The sequence below is a fragment of the Falco rusticolus genome, chromosome 11 (genome assembly GCF_015220075.1).
Source record: "Falco rusticolus isolate bFalRus1 chromosome 11, bFalRus1.pri, whole genome shotgun sequence".
Lineage (NCBI taxonomy): Eukaryota > Metazoa > Chordata > Aves > Falconiformes > Falconidae > Falco > Falco rusticolus.
Genome location: NC_051197.1, coordinates 35342584 through 35361837, shown reverse-complemented (window position 1 = coordinate 35361837; position 19254 = coordinate 35342584). Strand labels below are relative to the sequence as shown.

General features: G+C 41.0%; 1 protein-coding gene across 1 annotated transcript; it reads left to right on the top strand.

The window, feature by feature from the left end:
- The first annotated feature begins 359 nt into the window (after window positions 1-359).
- On the top strand, window positions 360-5873 carry ZNF281 (zinc finger protein 281). Its single transcript, XM_037404595.1, has one exon. The coding sequence runs from the start codon at window positions 640-642 to the stop codon at window positions 3271-3273; it is 2634 nt and encodes an 877-aa protein (XP_037260492.1). The 5' UTR covers window positions 360-639; the 3' UTR covers window positions 3274-5873.
- Window positions 5874-19254: the final 13381 nt, after the last annotated feature.

Below are 19254 nucleotides of genomic sequence, written 5' to 3'. Positions count from 1 at the left end.
TGTCTGGCGTTACCCGCTGCCCGGCCCCTCCCGCGCGGCCGCGCCCCTCGACGGCAGGAGGGGGATGTGGCCGCTGCCCCGCCCGGCAGCGCGGCGCCCGCCGCCGGCGTGCTGGGCACGGCCGCCCGCCCCGCCGAGGCCGCCGCTGGGCGCCGCGCGGGGCTCCCGCGCCCCGGGGCAGTGCGGGCCCGCGCCCCCGGGCGGAGGCGGCGGGCGGCGCTTCGGCCCGGGCCCCCCGACATGGCACCGCCTTCCAGGCGGGCGCGGCGGCGGGCGGGGGCCCGTGGCGCCTGCGCGCTCCGGGGGCTGGTGGCCGGCCCGGGGCCGTACCCAGCGTGCCGCGCGCCGCGCATGTGCGGTGCGGGGCACAGGGGCTGCTAATTCCATTGTGGAGCGGACGCGGCGTTATTTTTAACTGGAGGCGGCGGCGGGAGCCGTAAGTGCAGCCCGGGCCGGGGGCCGCCCGTCGGCGCGGGTGGGGGTGGCGGCGATGCGCCCGGGTGGTGGCTGCCGGGCCGCCGCGGGAGCCAGCCACTGAGCGGGCGCCGCCAGCGAGGCGGCAGCGGTGTTCGGCGGGCGGGCGGCGGGTCCCGCAGCCCCTCTGGGCCGTGCCTCCTTCCCGGCCCGCCTTCCCGGGGGATGAAACTCGGCGGCGGGTTCCTCGGCGGCGGCAAGAGGGCGGCGGCTATGGAGCCCACCTTCCCCCCCGGGATGGTTATGTTCAACCACCGCCTGCCCCCGGTCACCAGCTTCACCCGGGCGGCCGCGCCCCCGCCGGCGGCCCAGCATCCCCCGCAGTGCGTGTTACCTCCGGGCTCCGCCGTCGCTTCCTCCACGGCGGCGGCCGAGCCCCCGGCGCCTCCGCCCCCTCAGGACATGACTTTCAAGAAGGAGCCGGTGGGGGCTTTCCCCTCGGCGCCCGCCCCCGCGCAGCGGAGCCCCTGGGGCTTCCTGCAGTCCTTGGTGAGCATCAAGCAGGAGAAGCCCAGTGAGCAGGACGAGGAGGAGCAGCCGCCGCACCACCACCACCACCACTACGGGGGGCTCTTCGGGGGGGCGGGGGAGGAGCGCCCCCCCGGGCTGGGCAGCGGCGGCGGCGAGGGGGGCGGCCAGAGCGTGATCCAGGACCTCAGCCTTCTCCACCACCTGCACCAGCATCCCCACCGGGACCTGCTCCTGAGCGGCAGGGGCGAGGGCGCCCCCGGGAGCTCGGGCGAGCCAAAGCACGATGCCCAGGTCAAGAAGGTGAAGAGGCCAAAGCCAGAAACTCAGGGAATCAAAGCCAAGCGGAAGCCAAGCGCTTCGTCCAAACCCCCCCTGGTGGGAGATGTGGAAGGTGCCATCGCGTCCCCCAACCAGAAGCCTCATGTCTGCGAGCACTGCAGCGCTGCCTTCAGGAGCTCCTACCACTTGCGCAGACACGTGCTCATCCACACGGGGGAGAGGCCTTTCCAGTGCAGCCAGTGCAGCATGGGCTTCATCCAGAAGTACTTGCTGCAGAGGCACGAGAAGATCCACAGTCGGGAGAAGCCCTTTGGGTGTGACCAGTGCAGCATGAAGTTCATCCAGAAGTACCACATGGAGAGACACAAGAGGACACATAGCGGAGAAAAGCCATACAAATGTGACACTTGTCAGCAGTATTTTTCGAGGACTGATAGACTGTTGAAGCACAGAAGAACGTGTGGTGAAGCCATAGGTAAAGCAGGGGCTGGGATGGAGCCCGGATTGTCAAATAACATGGGTAGCTTGGCTGCATTGTCTCAGGGAAATACAAGTTCCTCAAGGAGAAAAAGCAAAACAAAAAGTACGTCCACTGAAAACAAAGGAAGTAAGTGTAGCAGCAAAGTAACTGAATCTCAAGTTACGAGTAATGTGGCCATACCAAATTATGCAGTTGATATTCCTATCGTGTCTTCCAGCAGTGGTCTAGTTGGCACGGGTGTAGAAGAACTTCAGAAAAAGGTGCCAAAATTGGTCTTGAAAAAAGGAAGCAGGAAACAGGCAGACAAAAGTTACCTTAATTTTATATCACCGCTGCCAGATATTCTGGGGCAAAAACCACTGTCTGGGAAACAGAGTGGCTCGCTAGGCCTAGTAGCCAACACCGGTGTAGAAACCATTGGCCTTCTCCAAAGTACAGGTGGTAAAACAGGTCAAATAAGTAGCAATTACGATGATGCCATGCAGTTTTCAAAGAAAAGAAGATACTTGCAAACTGCAAGCAGTAACAGTGCCTTTTCAGTTAATGTCGGACACATGACTTCCCAGCAGTCCGTCATCCAGTCTGCAGGTATTAGTGTTATGGATAACGAAGCTCCATTGTCTCTTATTGATTCAGCATCTTTAAATAGTGAAATAAAGTCTTGCCACGACAAGTCTGGTATTCCTGATGAAGTTTTACAGAGCCTTTTGGACCAGTACTCTCACAAATCGGAAGGCCAGAAAGAAGATCCTTTCAGTATAACTGAACAGCGTGTGGACTTGCACACCTCAGGTGAACATTCAGAGATGGTTCAGGAAGAAAACTTGAGCCCTAACTCTCAAACAGTTTCAAACGATAAGGCAAGCATGTTGCAAGAATACTCCAAATACCTCCAACAAGCTTTTGAAAGAACAACCAATAGTACTGGTTTTGCTTTTGGACCCAGTTTTCAATTTGTTAGCTTGTCTTCAAGTCTGCATAACCACACTCTGTTCCAAGACAAACAGATATACACTACATCTCCACTTGAGTGTGGCTTCAGCCAATCTGTTACCTCAGTATTGCCAACTGCGTTGCCAAAACCTCCGTTTGGGATGTTGCTTGGATCTCAACCAGGCTTTTATTTGTCTGCTTTGGAGGCTACGCATCAACAGTTGACTCCTTCTCAAGAGCTGGATGATCTCATTGACCCGCAGAAAAACTTGGAGACTTCATCCAACTACCAGTCAACATCTCAGAAACTGACTGGCCAGAAGGAACAGAAAAACTTAGAATCCTCAACAAGCTTTCAGATCCCGTCTCAGGAGTTAGCTAGCCAGATAGATCCTCAGAAGGACATAGAGCCTAGAGCAACCTACCAGATCGAGAACTTTGCACAAGCGTTTGGTTCTCAGTTTAAGTCGGGCAGCAGGGTGCCAATGACTTTTGTCACTAACTCTAATGGAGAAGTGGACCATAGAGTAAGGACTTCAGTGTCAGATTTCTCAGGGTATACAAATATGATGTCTGATGTAAGTGAGCCATGTAGTACACGAGTAAAAACCCCAACCAGCCAGAGTTACAGGTAAGGTCCTGACTGTGACCAGGCTGTGGGGTCTTCTTAATGTAATTTTGTTTTGTTTTGACAACACTGCCATTGGAATGTTTCTACATGGTCCTGTTAAGAATAATGTAACATGCCCTTTCAATGCAACTTTTCATACTTAGTTTTATTTTGTTAGTGTGATTTTTTGTTTTTTTTAGATTTGTTTATTATGGTTTTTAATCAAAAATCAATAGATTAAAATAGTGTTTTTGTTCAAGTGACAATGTTTAGCAATCAAATTTACATTATATAGATTGTCAGGGAATAGCCCAAAAGTTTAAAATGCAAAAAATTAACTTTGTTCCTAGGACTAAGGTTTATTCTAATTGCTTTACTCTCAGGAAAGTGTAATGAAGCATGGGAATTCTATGCACCACTAGTGTATTGGAACTTCCAATTTACAGATAGTGACGAATATATCTCAGCATTTTGAGGAAGGGATCTATGACATTTCAAATTGCTGTTTTTTAATATCTGGGCTGATCTGAAAGAATTTTGCTACCTAAATCTCATTGTTTTTAAAATACTCCTGTTCTTCCAGGTGATGCTCATTCCAGGCAGGTGGAGCAAGTATTCTTGGGTCCGTACAAAGAGCCCAGAATGGTAGCTTTAATATAAACAATAATATCCCCAGAACTCCTGTGTAAGACTGTAATTCCGTAAAGAGATTCTGTTGACACAGACAGTGAGAACAAAAACGTGTGTGTCTGGTTCATGTCATTAGAACCCTAACTTGAAACTACAGTCATAATCCAGATAGGCTTTTGGGATACATTATTTATTATAGGTGGTTCAAACAAAGTCCTCTTGCTCTTCCCCTTCTCTTTTTTTCCATGTTCTTTTAGTGTATAAGGTTCCCTTCCTTTTGTTGTGCTCCCAGTTCCTCTGGACTTGATATTGGGTTGTTGTCCCTGTCCCTGCCCTCCCCCCCCCCTTAATTTACACCTTTTCTTCCCTACTCACTCTCTCACCCCAACTTAATAGTTAGCATTTTAAAAGATTTACATTCCAGAAAGTGCGTATCTTCTTACGTACTTTCTGATGTCTTATGACATCAGATGATTAACAGTAAACACCCACATGTTTTAGAATTATGTCAAGGTTTCCATGTATGATAAGAAATAATATGCACCCACTTGTGCATACTAAGGCCCCTGTCCTGCATGAGGATCAGCTAACATGGACCCCTGTGCCCAGAGGTACACCTGTGGTGTCACTGGAGCCCTGTACAGCTGCAGGGGTTTGCAGCAGCTTGTCGTTGCAGGCTTTGAGGGCCTAAGGCTGCAATTCCATCAAAGGCTTCTGGTGATGACATGGACTACAAAAGTAGAACTTGAGTGGCTTGTTAATATCAACAGAACTTTTCATTGGAATTATTGCCTTACTTTATGTATATTTTGTGGTACATTATTTATTATATGTGAATCCTGATTAATGCCTGTGGAGCCACGGAAACCTGCTAGAAATACTGGTGGCCATTCAAAGCTGCTGAAAGGCAGTGGCACTGCTCTAAACCACTTTTTGCAAATGTATTTTTTGATTAGTTTTTTAATGTAATTTTGGTGATGTTTATGCTGATGGTTTTTTATGTACTCTTGGTGATGTTTCAGTCTTATGTACTTTTCTGGTGTCAGGAAAGTACCAGTGGTTGTTTGCAGTCTTATTGTGTAATCAGCCTATTACAGGCTTCCATGTATAATAAAGTTATTAACATTGTGCAAGTGTAAAACACTTCTGTCATGAAAGTGGTGTATTATTAAATGAATTGTTACAAAAATCCTGGGTAATTTCTCCTGTTGTCCCTGACCACTAAAAATGGAAACCTGAGCCCACTTGTAATCTCTTTTACTAGGTAAACTACCTTCCCCCCCTGCCCCCACCTTACTAGCCTAGAGTTTGTTCTCATAGAATCCATGTAACTCCATTAACTTTTTTCTTTATACTTGATTATGTATGTCGCCCTATTTCAGTTTAAATAAGCAAACAACGGTGCTCTGAAAGCAGAACCCAGCCTGTTACCAGGGATGGAATAGTCCTTAATCACTGTGGTGGCTTTTTCAGTACCTTTTGTTTTGCAGAGGTTATGATTTACATTCTTTATTGTGTGTAGTAGAAGTTGCATATGTATTGTTCTGGCTGTTTGCTTTAACTTAATACTAATAAAACCCATTATTCACAAAATCATAAAATATATGACTTCTATTATCCAGTCACACTTTTGAGAGCCTATTAAGGAAATGTTATAAGGTTAAGTTTTGAGAAGAAATAGTGTAACTCACCGGCATGTTTTCAGCTTTTTTGTCTGTCTTCAGTTTCTTTTTGGGTCAGATATCTGAATGCGCTATTTTAGAAATCGGGGTTCTGTCTCATACCTTTAGGTTCCAAGGCAAAACCTAACACATTTCCTTTAAGTTAAAATGTTCGTACAACCTAAACTTTTTTAATCTGTGTCTTTTTGTATATGGTTTTGGTTAAAAATATATAAAATGCATATTGTTAACTTCAAAGATGTTTTGTAATTTTTGGAAATCCAGAATGATGCATATAATACAATTTTGTTCAAAGTAAAGATTTTAGAAAGTCCTCTTCCTCTATCTTTTTGTTTGTTTGTTGGTTTGTTGGTTTGTTTGTTTGGGTTTTGTTGTTTTAGTTTTTTTCCTTCCTGCTCTTAACTACTGCATTGTAAGGAAAGCCTAGTAAAAACACTGTTATAGCACAATGTTTAAAAGCATTATAGGTAATGTGAAGATAGTTTGTGGACTTCCTTAATCTGTATTCAATTTTGCATGTGAATATAAGAGTAGCAGTGCTGAAAATCTGAAAATGGTTGAAAAGTAGAGTATTGAAGAACAGAAGACATCAGCTTGAATCAAGGCAATAAACGGACAAAAGAAAAAGTCATTGACATGCGGAAAGGCAAATAAGGATGAAACCTTTCCAAAGTAAATATGAAATATGCTAATTTTTTAATATTCAGAACATTATTAGGAATCACTGAGGAGAAAATCTGAGGGAGGAAATGACTGGAATTCTGTATGTTCTTTCCACAGTTTACCAGTAATTCAAAAATGTTTCTAAATAGAACACAACTAGACCTTTTCCTACTTTAATACGGAGTTTTTATTTAAATCGTGAAGGTTAAGGATATGGTAAAATGCACAGAAATCATGATATGGTTTGTCTGCTAGATGTTAGAAGGAACTACATAGCAAGTAGTCGTAACCCACATGGACTAAAGCATTATTTAGGAATGTGGCAGAGAGAGAAGGAGAAAGGAAAGCAAAATGTCCCTTCAGTTTCTTTTTCCACTAGTTCTTGGTTTAGTTTGTTGTTGTTTTTAAAGGAATTAAAGGTGGGGAATGATAACCTGTGTCCTATCACTAACAGGAGTGTTAAGAAGAATTGATATACAAGATTGACAGAAAATTGTACATGAACTTACGCTTCTTATTATAGTAGCTCATGTATTTTTGCTTTGGAACAAGTGCATTATGGTACCCTGAGTTGTGGATGTGTCTGTATGCCCCAAGCCACTAGCAGTGCCTGTCTGGTCTGCCTGCTGGTGTTCTAGAAGAGCTGACTAAAATTTGTAGTAATTCCTGAATTATTTAAATTGGACACAGACTTGTGGGTAGTGGGTGAAATTTTAGAGTAAGAAATAGGTGAAATGAAAGGGGGATGGAAACAAAGTGAAAATACGATGGAAAAGGCCTAAAAATATGTTGGTGCAAAGGGAGATCACAATTTCAGGTTTATGGACTGCTGATGAAGAAAAACTGTGTGGTGCCTTGTGGAGATCTTGAGAAGATACTGGAAAAATTCAATGTATTCCATTAGTTTTATGTTGTTTCAATTGTTTTTTCTCCCCTGACACTCCCCCCCCCCCCCCCCCCAGTATTATATGCATGAAAAAAACGTATTTGTCTGAATGATGCTTCTGTTTTTTCCCCCCGCTAACTAGAAATCAGTGTTCAGGTGAAGTTGCAAGTGTGACTGTGGAAACGTTTGTTATACCTGAGAAGATAACTCTGAGAATGTCGTAAGTCACTACCTCACTGTTTTCATTGTATGTGTCACTTTGGAATGGAAGACAGTGTTTTCAGCTCCTGCTGACTACCAGCTTTAACCATTTGGGCTGGAATTTTCCAGGCTTTGTCTGTCTCATACTCCGCACATTATCTTTCACTGGGAAACTTCTGCAAAACTTGCTCATGTATTTCCTAAAATAAGATTAAGGAAGAAAACTTTCAGGTTCCACTGGCATTTCATCCCGTGCTGTTTTAGAAACAAATCAGAATCATCGCCCTGCAAGCTAGGACTTTAGACTAGGTTGATGGGTATCCCATGTTTAAAACCTGATAGTTTGGTGGCTCTGTCTTCACAGATGACCCCTCCAGGATAACGGATCTGGCTTACATAATTGTTTGGTATGTTAGTCCAAGTGGTAATTTCTTCTAATGTGTCCTATATGGAGGAATATGCTGCATATTCTTAAACTCAAATTTGTTTTCTGGCTTCTTGTATAGACCGTAAAGGTCTTTACTTTCAGTAGTCCTCTAAGGTGATTTTTGTGCAATTTTTTGGTGGTTTGGTTTGGTTTTTTTTTGGTGTACAAATACTTAAGAAAATAATGTAAAGTATTGTGCACAGCATTTGGAACACAGTATATATACCCTGTCTACCAACTGAACAGCTGAACAGAAAGTGCCGTACACTTTGTTATCTATGTTGTTTGAAATGTTTTTCTTGTGTCCCCTTTTTTACTTCCAGTTAAAACCCAGATTTATCTCAGTGTTGTTTGTTTTCTCACAGACAGTAATGTCTGGCTACATTACAAAAGAAAATACATTAATTTTTTTCCATATCCTTAGACTAATTCTCTAATCTTGTGGGTTTTATAGATACTGATGCAAAAAATTTATTTTTGGATGCTCAGTTTCACTTTGATACCTATGACCTGGAGGGATAAATAGTGGAATTTCATCTCTTTGATAGAAGTTGAGTTCCTTGATATAAGACTCCTGTGTCTGTGTGGAGAGAAATTGAGGAATAGTTACCAGCTTAGTAAATGTGGAATGGCTGATTGTCTAGAATTGAGTAGAAGCTGTGGGGCAGTCATGGAGTCATGGGGTAATTTAATTATCTAAGGTGACATTCAGGAGCCTTCAATCACTAGGTTGTCTTCCCTTTTCTTGTGTTCACTGTAAATCTGGCATAAGTGAAACCAGGTTCTGCATGTAGTAGCCTCATTAAGCATAGTTCTGCTTCCTTCTCTGAGTGTTGCCATCCTATTCATTGTGGATACAAACAGCAAGGCATGTTGCTTGGAAAAAACACTGTGTCATCACGTTACCAGTCTGTCATAATGCACGTACAAGATGGGGTGAATTGAGGATTAAAAAGAAGATTTAGTTCTGGCATTTTTTCAATTCACAATGCTTGATTCATAATCACAATATTAATTACATTTTTTAATATAGCATATTACTATATTTTCATATGGAGACTTTTCAGAATTTTGTTTTTATTAAGTTTCCAGTGGATTTGGTAATTTTAAACCCAAGGCCATCCTTAGTAATGGTATGATGCTACACTAGAAAGCTGCCTGGGGACTTGGTCTAAGATTTATAATGAGGATATATATATATAGATGTATAATAAAACATCTTGCATGTTTTGCTGAGGTGCTTTAGATTATGGTGGGTAAAATATGCCTATGGATCTTCTGATGTCTTAAACAAAAGGAATCTCTAGAATGAAAAACACATTATCTTAGAAAGTACTTCCTAATCTGGAGAACAAGACTAATAAGGATTAGTTTATGCAGCTGAAGAGGGCATTTATATTGTCTTAGCTCTCTGCTTGGAATTTGACCAGGTTGGTGATGATGCATTTACTCTGGAAGCTCATGGCCCCATCATGTCTCAAGGGGCAGTAGGCAGTCACGCAGTCTTGGTAGGGAGGAGGTGGCCTTCGTTTTGGGCTGTGGTCACTGGTTTGGAAGTGTGAGAGAGATACAGTGCAGCAAGTTCCATCCCTTAGAGCACAGAGGGGTTTTTTTGAAGACCTGCCAATTCCAAGTATTCATTGACTTTGTGAAAATGAAATGTAGATATCTGCCAAATTTCTGCTATCTGGGGTCTGGCCAGCTTTAGTCCAGAGGGTTATTCAACAGTAATCAATGGAAATGTGTCACTAAAAATACTCAACCTGTTCATCCTAAGAAATTTGTCAGCCTTAGAAAGCCAGGTCAAATTATATCACGGAGCAGTTCATGTACTTGGTCTATCAAGCCCTATAACTGAACATGCATACTTGGTGATCTTAGGGTATAGTTAAATCTGTATGAAATGTGTAGATGATCAAAAAGTTTTATTTCCTGAGCATTCTTAATTAAAACTTCTTTCCAGGTTTACTTCTTGAATAGTCATTTAATATTAGCCTGAGGAGGTCAAGGTTAAACCAATTACTTTTCTCAAGGTATTGGAACTTGGATTTTTTGAGAGGTTGCAATAATTTTTGTGTAGGTACAATAAATTTGATTGATTGTTTTGGAGTTTAGAGAGGCACTTCAGAGTAAAAATTTTATATTTTGTTTTACGTGGTTCTGGAAGTCATATTTCACACATCTTAAGAGCAGATGGCAAATGGGATGAGACTGCTGGTAGCTAAACCCAGCAGTTTTTACTATTTTTAACACTGTATTCTGGTGCTTGCTTGTTTTGTTCTTCTCACAGTGAAGCTAAATTAAAACCTCTGAGAAAGAGGTCCCTCTAATATAGCATAATGAAGTCTTTAAATGGGTACAGTTGTAGGTCACCATGAATAGGAATGCAGTGACCTTTGTCTTGACAATGAAGCTGACACAAGCTTCTCAAAGAGCTGCTCCCTTTTTTTATTATTGCGCTGCCAGACAGGACACAAATAGAACAGGGGATCCCCCTTCTCCCATCAGTGAACAAAATCAAAAGATTAGAAAATGTATTGTAAATTGTCACTTTGCAAAATCTAGAAATAACATGGAGTTCTTCCTCAATATAGGTATTGTTACAGGACTGGTATGTGGCAAGAACTTGGGAAAAGAAGGAAAGTAGAGGGGCTATGACTGGTAAAGGGCCTTCTGGTTTCTTAAGATACTCTGTAATAGTCTGTTTTGATTTTTGGATACACAGCAGTGAGGCATTCAAAATTACCAGTAGCTTCTTACAATTTTGAATCTAGAGAAATCAAAATCTTCATGTCATTAATTTTGCAGTTACTTTTACGTGTATCTGCAGGTTCGTAATGCACTGTGTTGAAATATAGGAAGGCTCAAATTTCTTGGTGGCCTGTATAAAAAAGTAAAGCATTTTGCAGAAAGCACGTAAATGTGGCTGTTTCCTAATGGGGAGAGCCTGTTGCTCCATCCAACTTTAGCGGAGGTTTTGAAACTGCAGTGCTCAGCAATTTTCTTTAGCCATAGAGAATCATCTGTCACTCTTAAATAATGGCACTACCTGCTAGTTTAGGACTTTCTCAAGGTTTCAGCAATGTCGATCTGAATTGTGCTGCTGCTCTTGTAGAGGAGAGGCCTGTGTAGCAGAGCAAAGTCTAAAGTGTGCAGTGAAGGTAATGAGTGGAGTTTTGTTCTTTTTTGTAAGAAGTCTGATCCATAGGAGTGTTCCTCTTACGATCGGATAATTTTTTATTACTATTTTTTAGGCTGTAAAAGGTAAAAATAAATTCTTGGACTTTTTTCTTTTTCTTTTTTTCTTTTTTTCTTTTTTTCTTTTTTTCTTTCTTTTTTCTTTTTCTTTTCTTTTTTTTTTTTTTTTTTAAGCCAAGGACCTGACTACACGTTATTTTGAAGAGCAGGTTGTTTCTGTAGTGATGGTGGATGCTGCTCCCGTAAGGGTATAGCCTGGGTGAGCACCTGAATCAGGTACTTTGATTGGGAGTGTGCCTCTTTGAGAATATGCTTCATCAAAAGGGTGGTTGTTTAAAAAAAAAGAAAATGTAAGTTTAGAGTATGCACATGTTTCAGAGCTATGTAAACTGAAGGAGTGAAACAGCAGTTACCATATAATATTTTAAGTCTTTAGAACATATTCCAGGAAAACAATATGCTAATACTTTATAAATAGATCTAGTAGACAGTGAGAAGTGACTTTAAAATGTGAAGGTCAAAAGGTTTGTGGAACAGCACATTAATAGTGGAATGATGAAGTTAACTTGTTCTTCTCTGCAAACAAGAAGACTTACCCATAAAAGCTAACTTTATAAGCTATGACCTGACTAATTTGATACCAGAGCCTTTTATTTTTGCAACTTCATTTCAAATTCTGAGGGATAGAAAGCGGAAAGAATGATTTTATTTTTTCCACAGGAAAAAGTGTGCCAAGGAGTGAAGAGCAAGTGCCATACAGTTCTTGGATGTGCTAGCAAAGTTACGGCAAACCAATGGTTTCTACTTTTTTACGTTAATGTGCTAATACGAAACAAAAACTACAAGCTGCCATAGCTAACATTTAGCAGGCTGAAGAAGTAGGCTGATGGGAATCTCATGAAGTTCAGCAAAGTGAAATGCTCAGTCCTGGATCTGGGGAGGTACAACCTTATGCGTCAGTATATCCTGGGGGCCAGCTGGCTGGAAAACGGCTTTGCTGAGAAGGACTTTTGGGGTCCTGGATGACAACAAGCTGACCGACAGCCAGCAATGTGCCCTTGTGGCAAAAAAGGCTGACAGTATCCTGGGATGCATCAGGAGGAGCGTTGCCAGTGCTTGAGTAAGGTGTTCTTCTAATTTGCTCGGCACTGGTGGGTACTGGGCTCCCCAGTACAAGAGACGGACATTCTGGGATGAGTCCAGCACAGTGCTGCAAAGATAATTAGGGACCTGAAGCCTCTTTTGTGTTAGGAGAGGCTGAGGGAGCTGGGAGTGTTCCATCTGCACAAGACAAGGCTCAGGGGATCTCATCCATGTGCACAAATAACTAATGGGAAAGAATGAAGACGGGGGAGCCAGATTCTTTGTGGTTGTGCCCACTGACAGGACAAGAGGCAATCAGTGGGCACAAATTAAACACATAAAATTCCACCTGAGCACAAGAAAACACTTTCTTACCAAGAGGGTTGTCAAACACAGGAAGAAGTTGCCAGAGAGGCTGTGAAGTTTCCCGTCTGTGGAGATACTTAGAGCCGACTGGACATGGTCCTGGACCCTGCTGTAGCTGACATGGCTTGAGCAGAGGATTTGGATGAGATGACCTCAAGAGCTCCTTCCCAGTGTCAACACTTCTGTGATTCTCTGTGGTTCTGTTTGATCGTTGCTCTGTGCCAAATAGCAATGGCAGAGTTTATGCTGAGGAGACTGTATTTGTCTCTAGGAGGTAGCACTGTGGAGTGTCTGAAAATGCATTGTTTAATGAAATAAATGGGCTAGAGAATTCAAGATGTTGTTGGAAATCCTATCACTATGCAGTGTTAAGCAGTTAATGTTGTTTCAGATGTCTAGCTTGGACAACTGAGTCTGCTTTAACGTGCAGACGTTTTCCATGACAAGTCTTCCTTAGTCTTTTATTAAAGATTTAAGAAGAAAAGACAGTGAAAGCATTTTGAAATAAAATCCTTTTTGCTTCTTGATATTTTAGTAACTTTCCCTCTTTCCTTTCATGTTAACTGTAGAAGGCTACCATAAGAAAACATCTAGCTGACACTCATGTACACCATTTGGGAGATGGTAATTGTTTTTTTCCTCTTGCCCCTCAAAGTTAGCTTGAATGGCCTGGCTTGAAGCTGCTCTCATTCAGAGCTCATGCAGGAGAGAAGAAAAAAGCAGAGCAGGGAGGGAGATTGCAGCTTCTGGTTTTGGTTCAGACTTTAACTTGAAATCTTTCTGCTGGAGAAAGGCAGGCACAGAGCATTATCTTATCAGTCTGTTGATAAGCTGTAACAGCATTAGGCTGTTTCAAGCACTGCTGTTAGCTGTTGTTCTGGTCACGGGCTTGATTGTTGCAAAAGTCTGCAGATTATCTTGACTGGTTGAGCCAGATTTTTTTTTTTAAAACAGCAAAAAATTATTGAAAATGGTGGGGATTAAAATGTACATAGTGAACAGATAACAGCAGGAACATAAGTTTTGTATTCCAAATGTTTTTCAAGGCTTAATCAAAGCTGGATTTATTATGGTGATGTAATTTGGGTCTTCTTTGGTGGGTTTAGTCTGGCTGTTTCTCGGGATCAGGGCAGCAATGCTAAATGACGCTGCAGTGAATCCTGGGTTTGCCCTTCCCATTATTTTTGCTAATGGGAAGTTTCATACTTTTGGACATCTGTTGTAGGACTAGATTTAAGTAATGACTTTTAACAGAGGTCAGCATTTTTCTGGCATACCAGAAATAGGCCTTTCATTTCTGTGCCCTACGCTTCTTTTGTTTGTTAGACTTGATTTCATCACAGTCCTTGGGTTTTATCAGTGGGTGGTGTTTGGACTAACTCAATATTTCCATCTTCATCTTTTCTGGCTTCTATAAACAGTGAGTCTTTACTGGTTTATGCCTACAGATATATTTTTCATGCTTTTAAACCCTCTTCAGTGCATACTCTGTGTGTATTTAGTTTGTCAAGTATACATAGTGTAAATGCAGTAAAAATTTCTGTGAAAATCCCTGGTTCTCTGAGATGTTCCAATAGAAAGATGTTGTATTTTCTAAAGGGTAGGTACTGGACTAATGTTCCACTAAATTGGTAAAGGATACTGTCCTCTTTGAGATGGAAAGCCATGTTATTGCTGAATACTGTGATTATTGATGAAACTTTTTTGCTCCGATAATGCGGAAGGCCAACTCTTTATTCATGTGTCAGCCTGTGGTTATTGAATTTAGGGAGTTTGTCAGAAAAATATTTAACAACTAGCCTCAGGACAAATTTATGGCTTTAAGTTGTAATCTTGATGTTCTTGTACAGGTTTTTGGTGTATGTTTTTCCTTCCCTGCTCCCCCCCCCCCCCCCCCCCCCCCGTCTTTTTTTTTGAGCTAGCAAGCTGAGAAAACAGGCAAAATTCCATAATGTGGACTTCTATGCATGTTCTTCTAATTCAGCAGTGGGTCTGAAGCCCTTGGATGACAAGGACCATTGTCATTTCATGTAACTGATGATAGTAGCTGGTTGTGATGCTCCATGAAACAGGACCAGTGGAGAAAACATCTTTGCTATTTGTTTTCATGGGTGGATGCTGATATCTTAATATTATGGTGTACTTGGTTATTCTCATCTTCAGTGTGGTCCAGGAAGCAGTAACTCCAGCAGATGGACTTTTACTTGTTATCTGAAACTTGACCCTTGTTTCTTCTACCTTGTTTCTAATGCAGTTCTTAACTCAGTAGCAAACACCATAGTCTTCTCATTCAGATCTCCCTGCTCTACAAGTCTTTGCCTCTCTGTTCTCTTGGCTCCCACTTTGCTAGTTCCATCATCTTTTATGTGTACCCTTCTTCTGTCCTAGTCTTCTGTTCCTGTGTTCCTTGCCTGACCAGTTTCTGCATCCAGCTACATGTTCTCTTCTTCCCTCCTGTTCCAGTTTACCAGACTCCTTGTCCCTATGTGCTGTTTCCTTTTGTCTGTGTATAGATTTTATTTTTTCTGCAGAGGATTCATATTTGCTTGCAACCTGGACGTCTTACTGCTGTCACAATACAAAGCCATTGTAACTAGCCTTTACATGGATAGTTTGGTTTTACTCCTCTTGGCAGGGCAGGAGGTATGTATTCTAGCATACTGGAGGAAGAGAGCCAACAACAGTTTTTCAGACATATATCTTACGTGGATGAATTTAGGTAGATTTTCTTGAAAATAAGCAGCAGTGTACCCCTGATGCAAAGGATACATTCCTATTGAAACTCAGTTATCTTTGAGAGTACCAGAGATTTACAGATAAAAAGTTCCCCCCACCCCATAGTTAAGACAATGTATTTTTCATTCGCATCCTTCTTAGAAGTGAGCAGGGTTTTCTGCATAAACACTGTATATATTTATTTTCATGTGCGTGTGTGCTCAGAAAGCATCTGACAGTGTCAAATATGGTTGATGGAAATGTCAGCCTGAGTAATCAACTTTGAAACCACGAGCTACTGACAACAAGATCTGGAAGTGTTTTAGGGTAACATTTGAGAAGGCAAACTATACACTATTATAGTAGGGTATATCAGCTGAAATAATATTGAGGGCAGTGAAGATGGACTGGACTTTTTACAACTCCCAGTGAAGCATCAGGAATTGCATTGCCTAGGGCAAGTTATGTGACCAGATACAATAGCTAGTTTATCTGATGTTGCAAGTTCCATATTCCTATAGATGAGCTACTGCTGCAAATTATCCAGTTATAATACAATAATCCATCAGACATCTACTCCCTTTGAAGGCTATTTAATCGAATGAGTAGCAGTATAAGCAAGTTGTATGGTTACATATATGGAGGTCCCACAAGGATGTGACTTGCTGGTTCTGTTGCCTCTCCAAAATATTTTTTTTTCTTCATTTGCAATGGAGAATTTTAGCAGGATATTTCATTCTAGTAAACATTTGACTTTTCTAATCATCTATATATAAAGTAAATACCAAATTAATTCCCCTCAGCCTTTTTAAAAATACTTGGGACTTTATGGAGTATATGTTGGAAGGGCACTTTTTCCTTCTAAGTAGTACCTGCAGCCAGAAATTAGTTTAGGTTTGCATGTTAAGCTGTCAGTATTGCAGAGATGAACCACTCTGAGACTGCAGGGAATACTGAACAGTAGTGTTAAGGACTGTAACTGCCCAGATAATGAAATGTTTGCACAGTCTTTCCTGACTGAATAAAGATGATTATATTGATTGTATTTAAAATGTATTTCAAAAAACCATTTTACTAAAACTTCCACAAACAATTCTTTTGAGTTAAACCATATGAACTTAGCTTAAGTTGAGGAGTTACCTAATTTAAGATAAATGGAACTAACCTTCTCGTATTGCAGATTGAGCACAGGAAAGGTAGTTCAGTTTGATTTAGAATTTTATCATAAGTTAAAGCAGTTCATCACTACAATCAAGTATATGCTTTTCAGTCTGTCATAAGCACTGTCTTACTGGTGCAGAGTGTAAAAGTACTGCAGATAAGCTTGGTAGGAAATGGTATTTTTTTATTCCACCTTTTTTGTGATGAAAGAAGTGTAGTTTATTCAGGCTGTTGCACCATCAGTGGTCTTGTGTTCTGAGGCTGCATTTTGAATACTGTAAGGTGGCACTATTACTGCAAGAAGCCAGCCTTACCTTCTGCAGTCCTTGATTGTTTGTTCTCTCCAGCAAAAAAAGAAGGCTCATTTTTTCATGTACATCATACTCATCATCCCATTCCCTGCGGCTCACTGAAGTACTTATCTTGGCACAGGTGTGTGTGGGGGCAACGAATAGGACAGGGCTAGTGTTTTTCTGTGACAAACTTAATTTAAATTGATGGTCAACATGTTTTTCCTTTTTTTTGCCATTAGTTTAATTGCTGATTGTTCCTATTCTTTTGTTGTACTCTATCTAGAACTTCAGGTCAGGAGGTCATGTCTGCTGGCATATTTTCTGTGCCTTCAGAATGGAGTTGCCTCTGGCCCATGCATTCATCTCCCTCCGTGCCATGCCGTTAGTACGTTCTCTGATGTACTCACTTTAAAAGCAGTATTTATGGTTTTAGATACTCTCTCCAAAACATAAATGTGAATAATTTAATTTGTATGTGACATCACTATAAGTGATATAAGCATAAGTAATTGTGTATAGTATGCTAGGAAAGAATTATTTCAGTTATGATACCTGTTCTTTCTAACCAATTACACTGTCTTTGCTAAATTCATATAGAAGTGAAGAAATGCAGAGAGCTTCATTTGCAGTTGACCTTTTGAAAGTTGAGTATTGCTGTTTGATGTATGCACAGATTTTTCACTTCTGACAAGAAGAAATCCTGTGCTGTCCTCATTTATAATTTATAGACCTCTCTTCTCATATTTATATTATTGAAATGAAGAATAATGTGAATTCTCAAAAATACTCAATTCAAATGCAGAATGTATAGTACCTAGTTTTTTGTATGTACAGGTTAGGAATATGGCTATGATCATGCTATCTTAATTACTACGCTGCTACATTTCTGAATAATGACTGAAACCTTGAAATATTGGACAACTAAAGGCCACCTGAATTTCACTGTATTTGAGGACATGCACAGCTTGGACAGGTCAAGAGAAGAAAAATTAACTGACTTTTTGGCTAAAATTCCCTAATTCTTCAACTATTCCTTTGAATTCTGGCCATCTTGCTGAGAGAATTTCTACAAAGGTGAGAAACATGAACTTTCTAATTCTTTTAAGAGTACAATGTTTGAGTTTTATTTAGACACTACATTGGTAGAAGTTATAGAAGCAAAACAGATTGTGGAGCCAGATTCTCTGCGAGTTGGCAGCTTTCTCAATTGCAGTAGAAGCACTTGTGCCCATAGTTACAACAACTACTTCACATGAGCAACTTAATTGGTTTCTGAAGAGAGGGGATTTTTAAAATCAATTAGGTCTCTGGAAAATAGATACATGGGTTGAAAAGAATAAATCAGTCTCATGGGTGCATAATTTTGTGATCATATTGGATTCACTGTATCTGTAGAAGACTGACTGGTGGTTCTGTGGGGTCTGATCCTGCAACTTGTTAGGTGAACACATAAGCTTTATCAGTATTGAGTGTGCCTAATCGTGAAGCCATTTATAGTCTCCTACTTTTAAAATTGCCTATACTTTGTATAGCTGTTAAAGGATAGTGAATGCATAAATAGTATCACGGAATCCCTAATCAAACTTACCTGGCTATTTCCTCACCTCAAAATCTGATTTAGTTTGCAAGACTTTGTTAAGAATCTTCAATTAAGGTTTTCAGTTTGATATTTTTCTCATTATCCTATGCTAATACAGCACTGCAATATTTAGGATTACAAATACAGCTTTATTTAAATGAAACAGCTTTCAGTGAAATTGCATTACCTTCCTATTATTAAACATGAATTTATATTTGGGGACTGGAACACTGAAGGTCTCCAAGTCCAATGTTATAAATGTGAATGTTTCCACTAGCTAATATTTATGCTTTTTCTTATTTTCTGAAAGGTAATATTACTTGTTAGATACTCATAGTGAAGAGTTGAATATCTTTTTCTTTGTATGAAAGTGTAACAGTCTTCCCCTGACTGATTGTGCAGTCATGACATAGCTGAGGTGAAGATCCAACTTCAAACATTGCAAGATAAATCATTTCTACATTCTTGCTTAAGTGGCTATTTTAGTGTAGAGAAGCACATTTTCTGTTGAGTGCTAATGCCACTGTCTCCTTGACCCAAGGTCTTAACTATTTTGAGCAAAGTAGATTTGGTAGTTAGTGTAAGAAAGAGTTTGTAAGTAAAACAGTTGTGCCACATAGAAATTTTGAAATGTCTGTACCTCGTGGGATTGTCTTGATAAAAGCCTTGATTGAATGAAATGTGCTTTATACAAGGTGTTAATAGACATATATTCCTCTATCTTATTTATAGAAACTGGGCAGGGAGGGGGTGGGATCACAGTCACGTATGGGCTTGTGTAAGTGGGACCTGGGAAGAGGGAATATGTTTCTCAGTTCATTATTTTGCCCAGCTGCTTCGCTTTTGTTTTCAGCAAGAAGATCTATTAGCATGAGGCATTCTATTTTTTGCTAAAAGGGGAGGAAGTAGGAGTGTTTAACATCACTTAATGGAAACAGGACTCTAGTTTTATCTTAATTTTGCTGTTTGAGGGCAGCCTAGTAATTTACTTATGAGAAACAAAGCCATGGACTTATTTTTGTGGTCTTAATGGATAAATCTCTAGGATTTTGTCAACCAGCAGTGCTGGCTAAACTTCAGTAGCTTTATTACCACTAAGAATATAATGGAATTAACTACAGT

Excerpts from the sequence above, each read along its gene's own strand:
- ZNF281 (XM_037404595.1), top strand. The coding sequence starts at position 640 with ATGAAACTCGGCGGCGGGTTCCTCGGCGGCGGCAAGAGGGCGGCGGCT.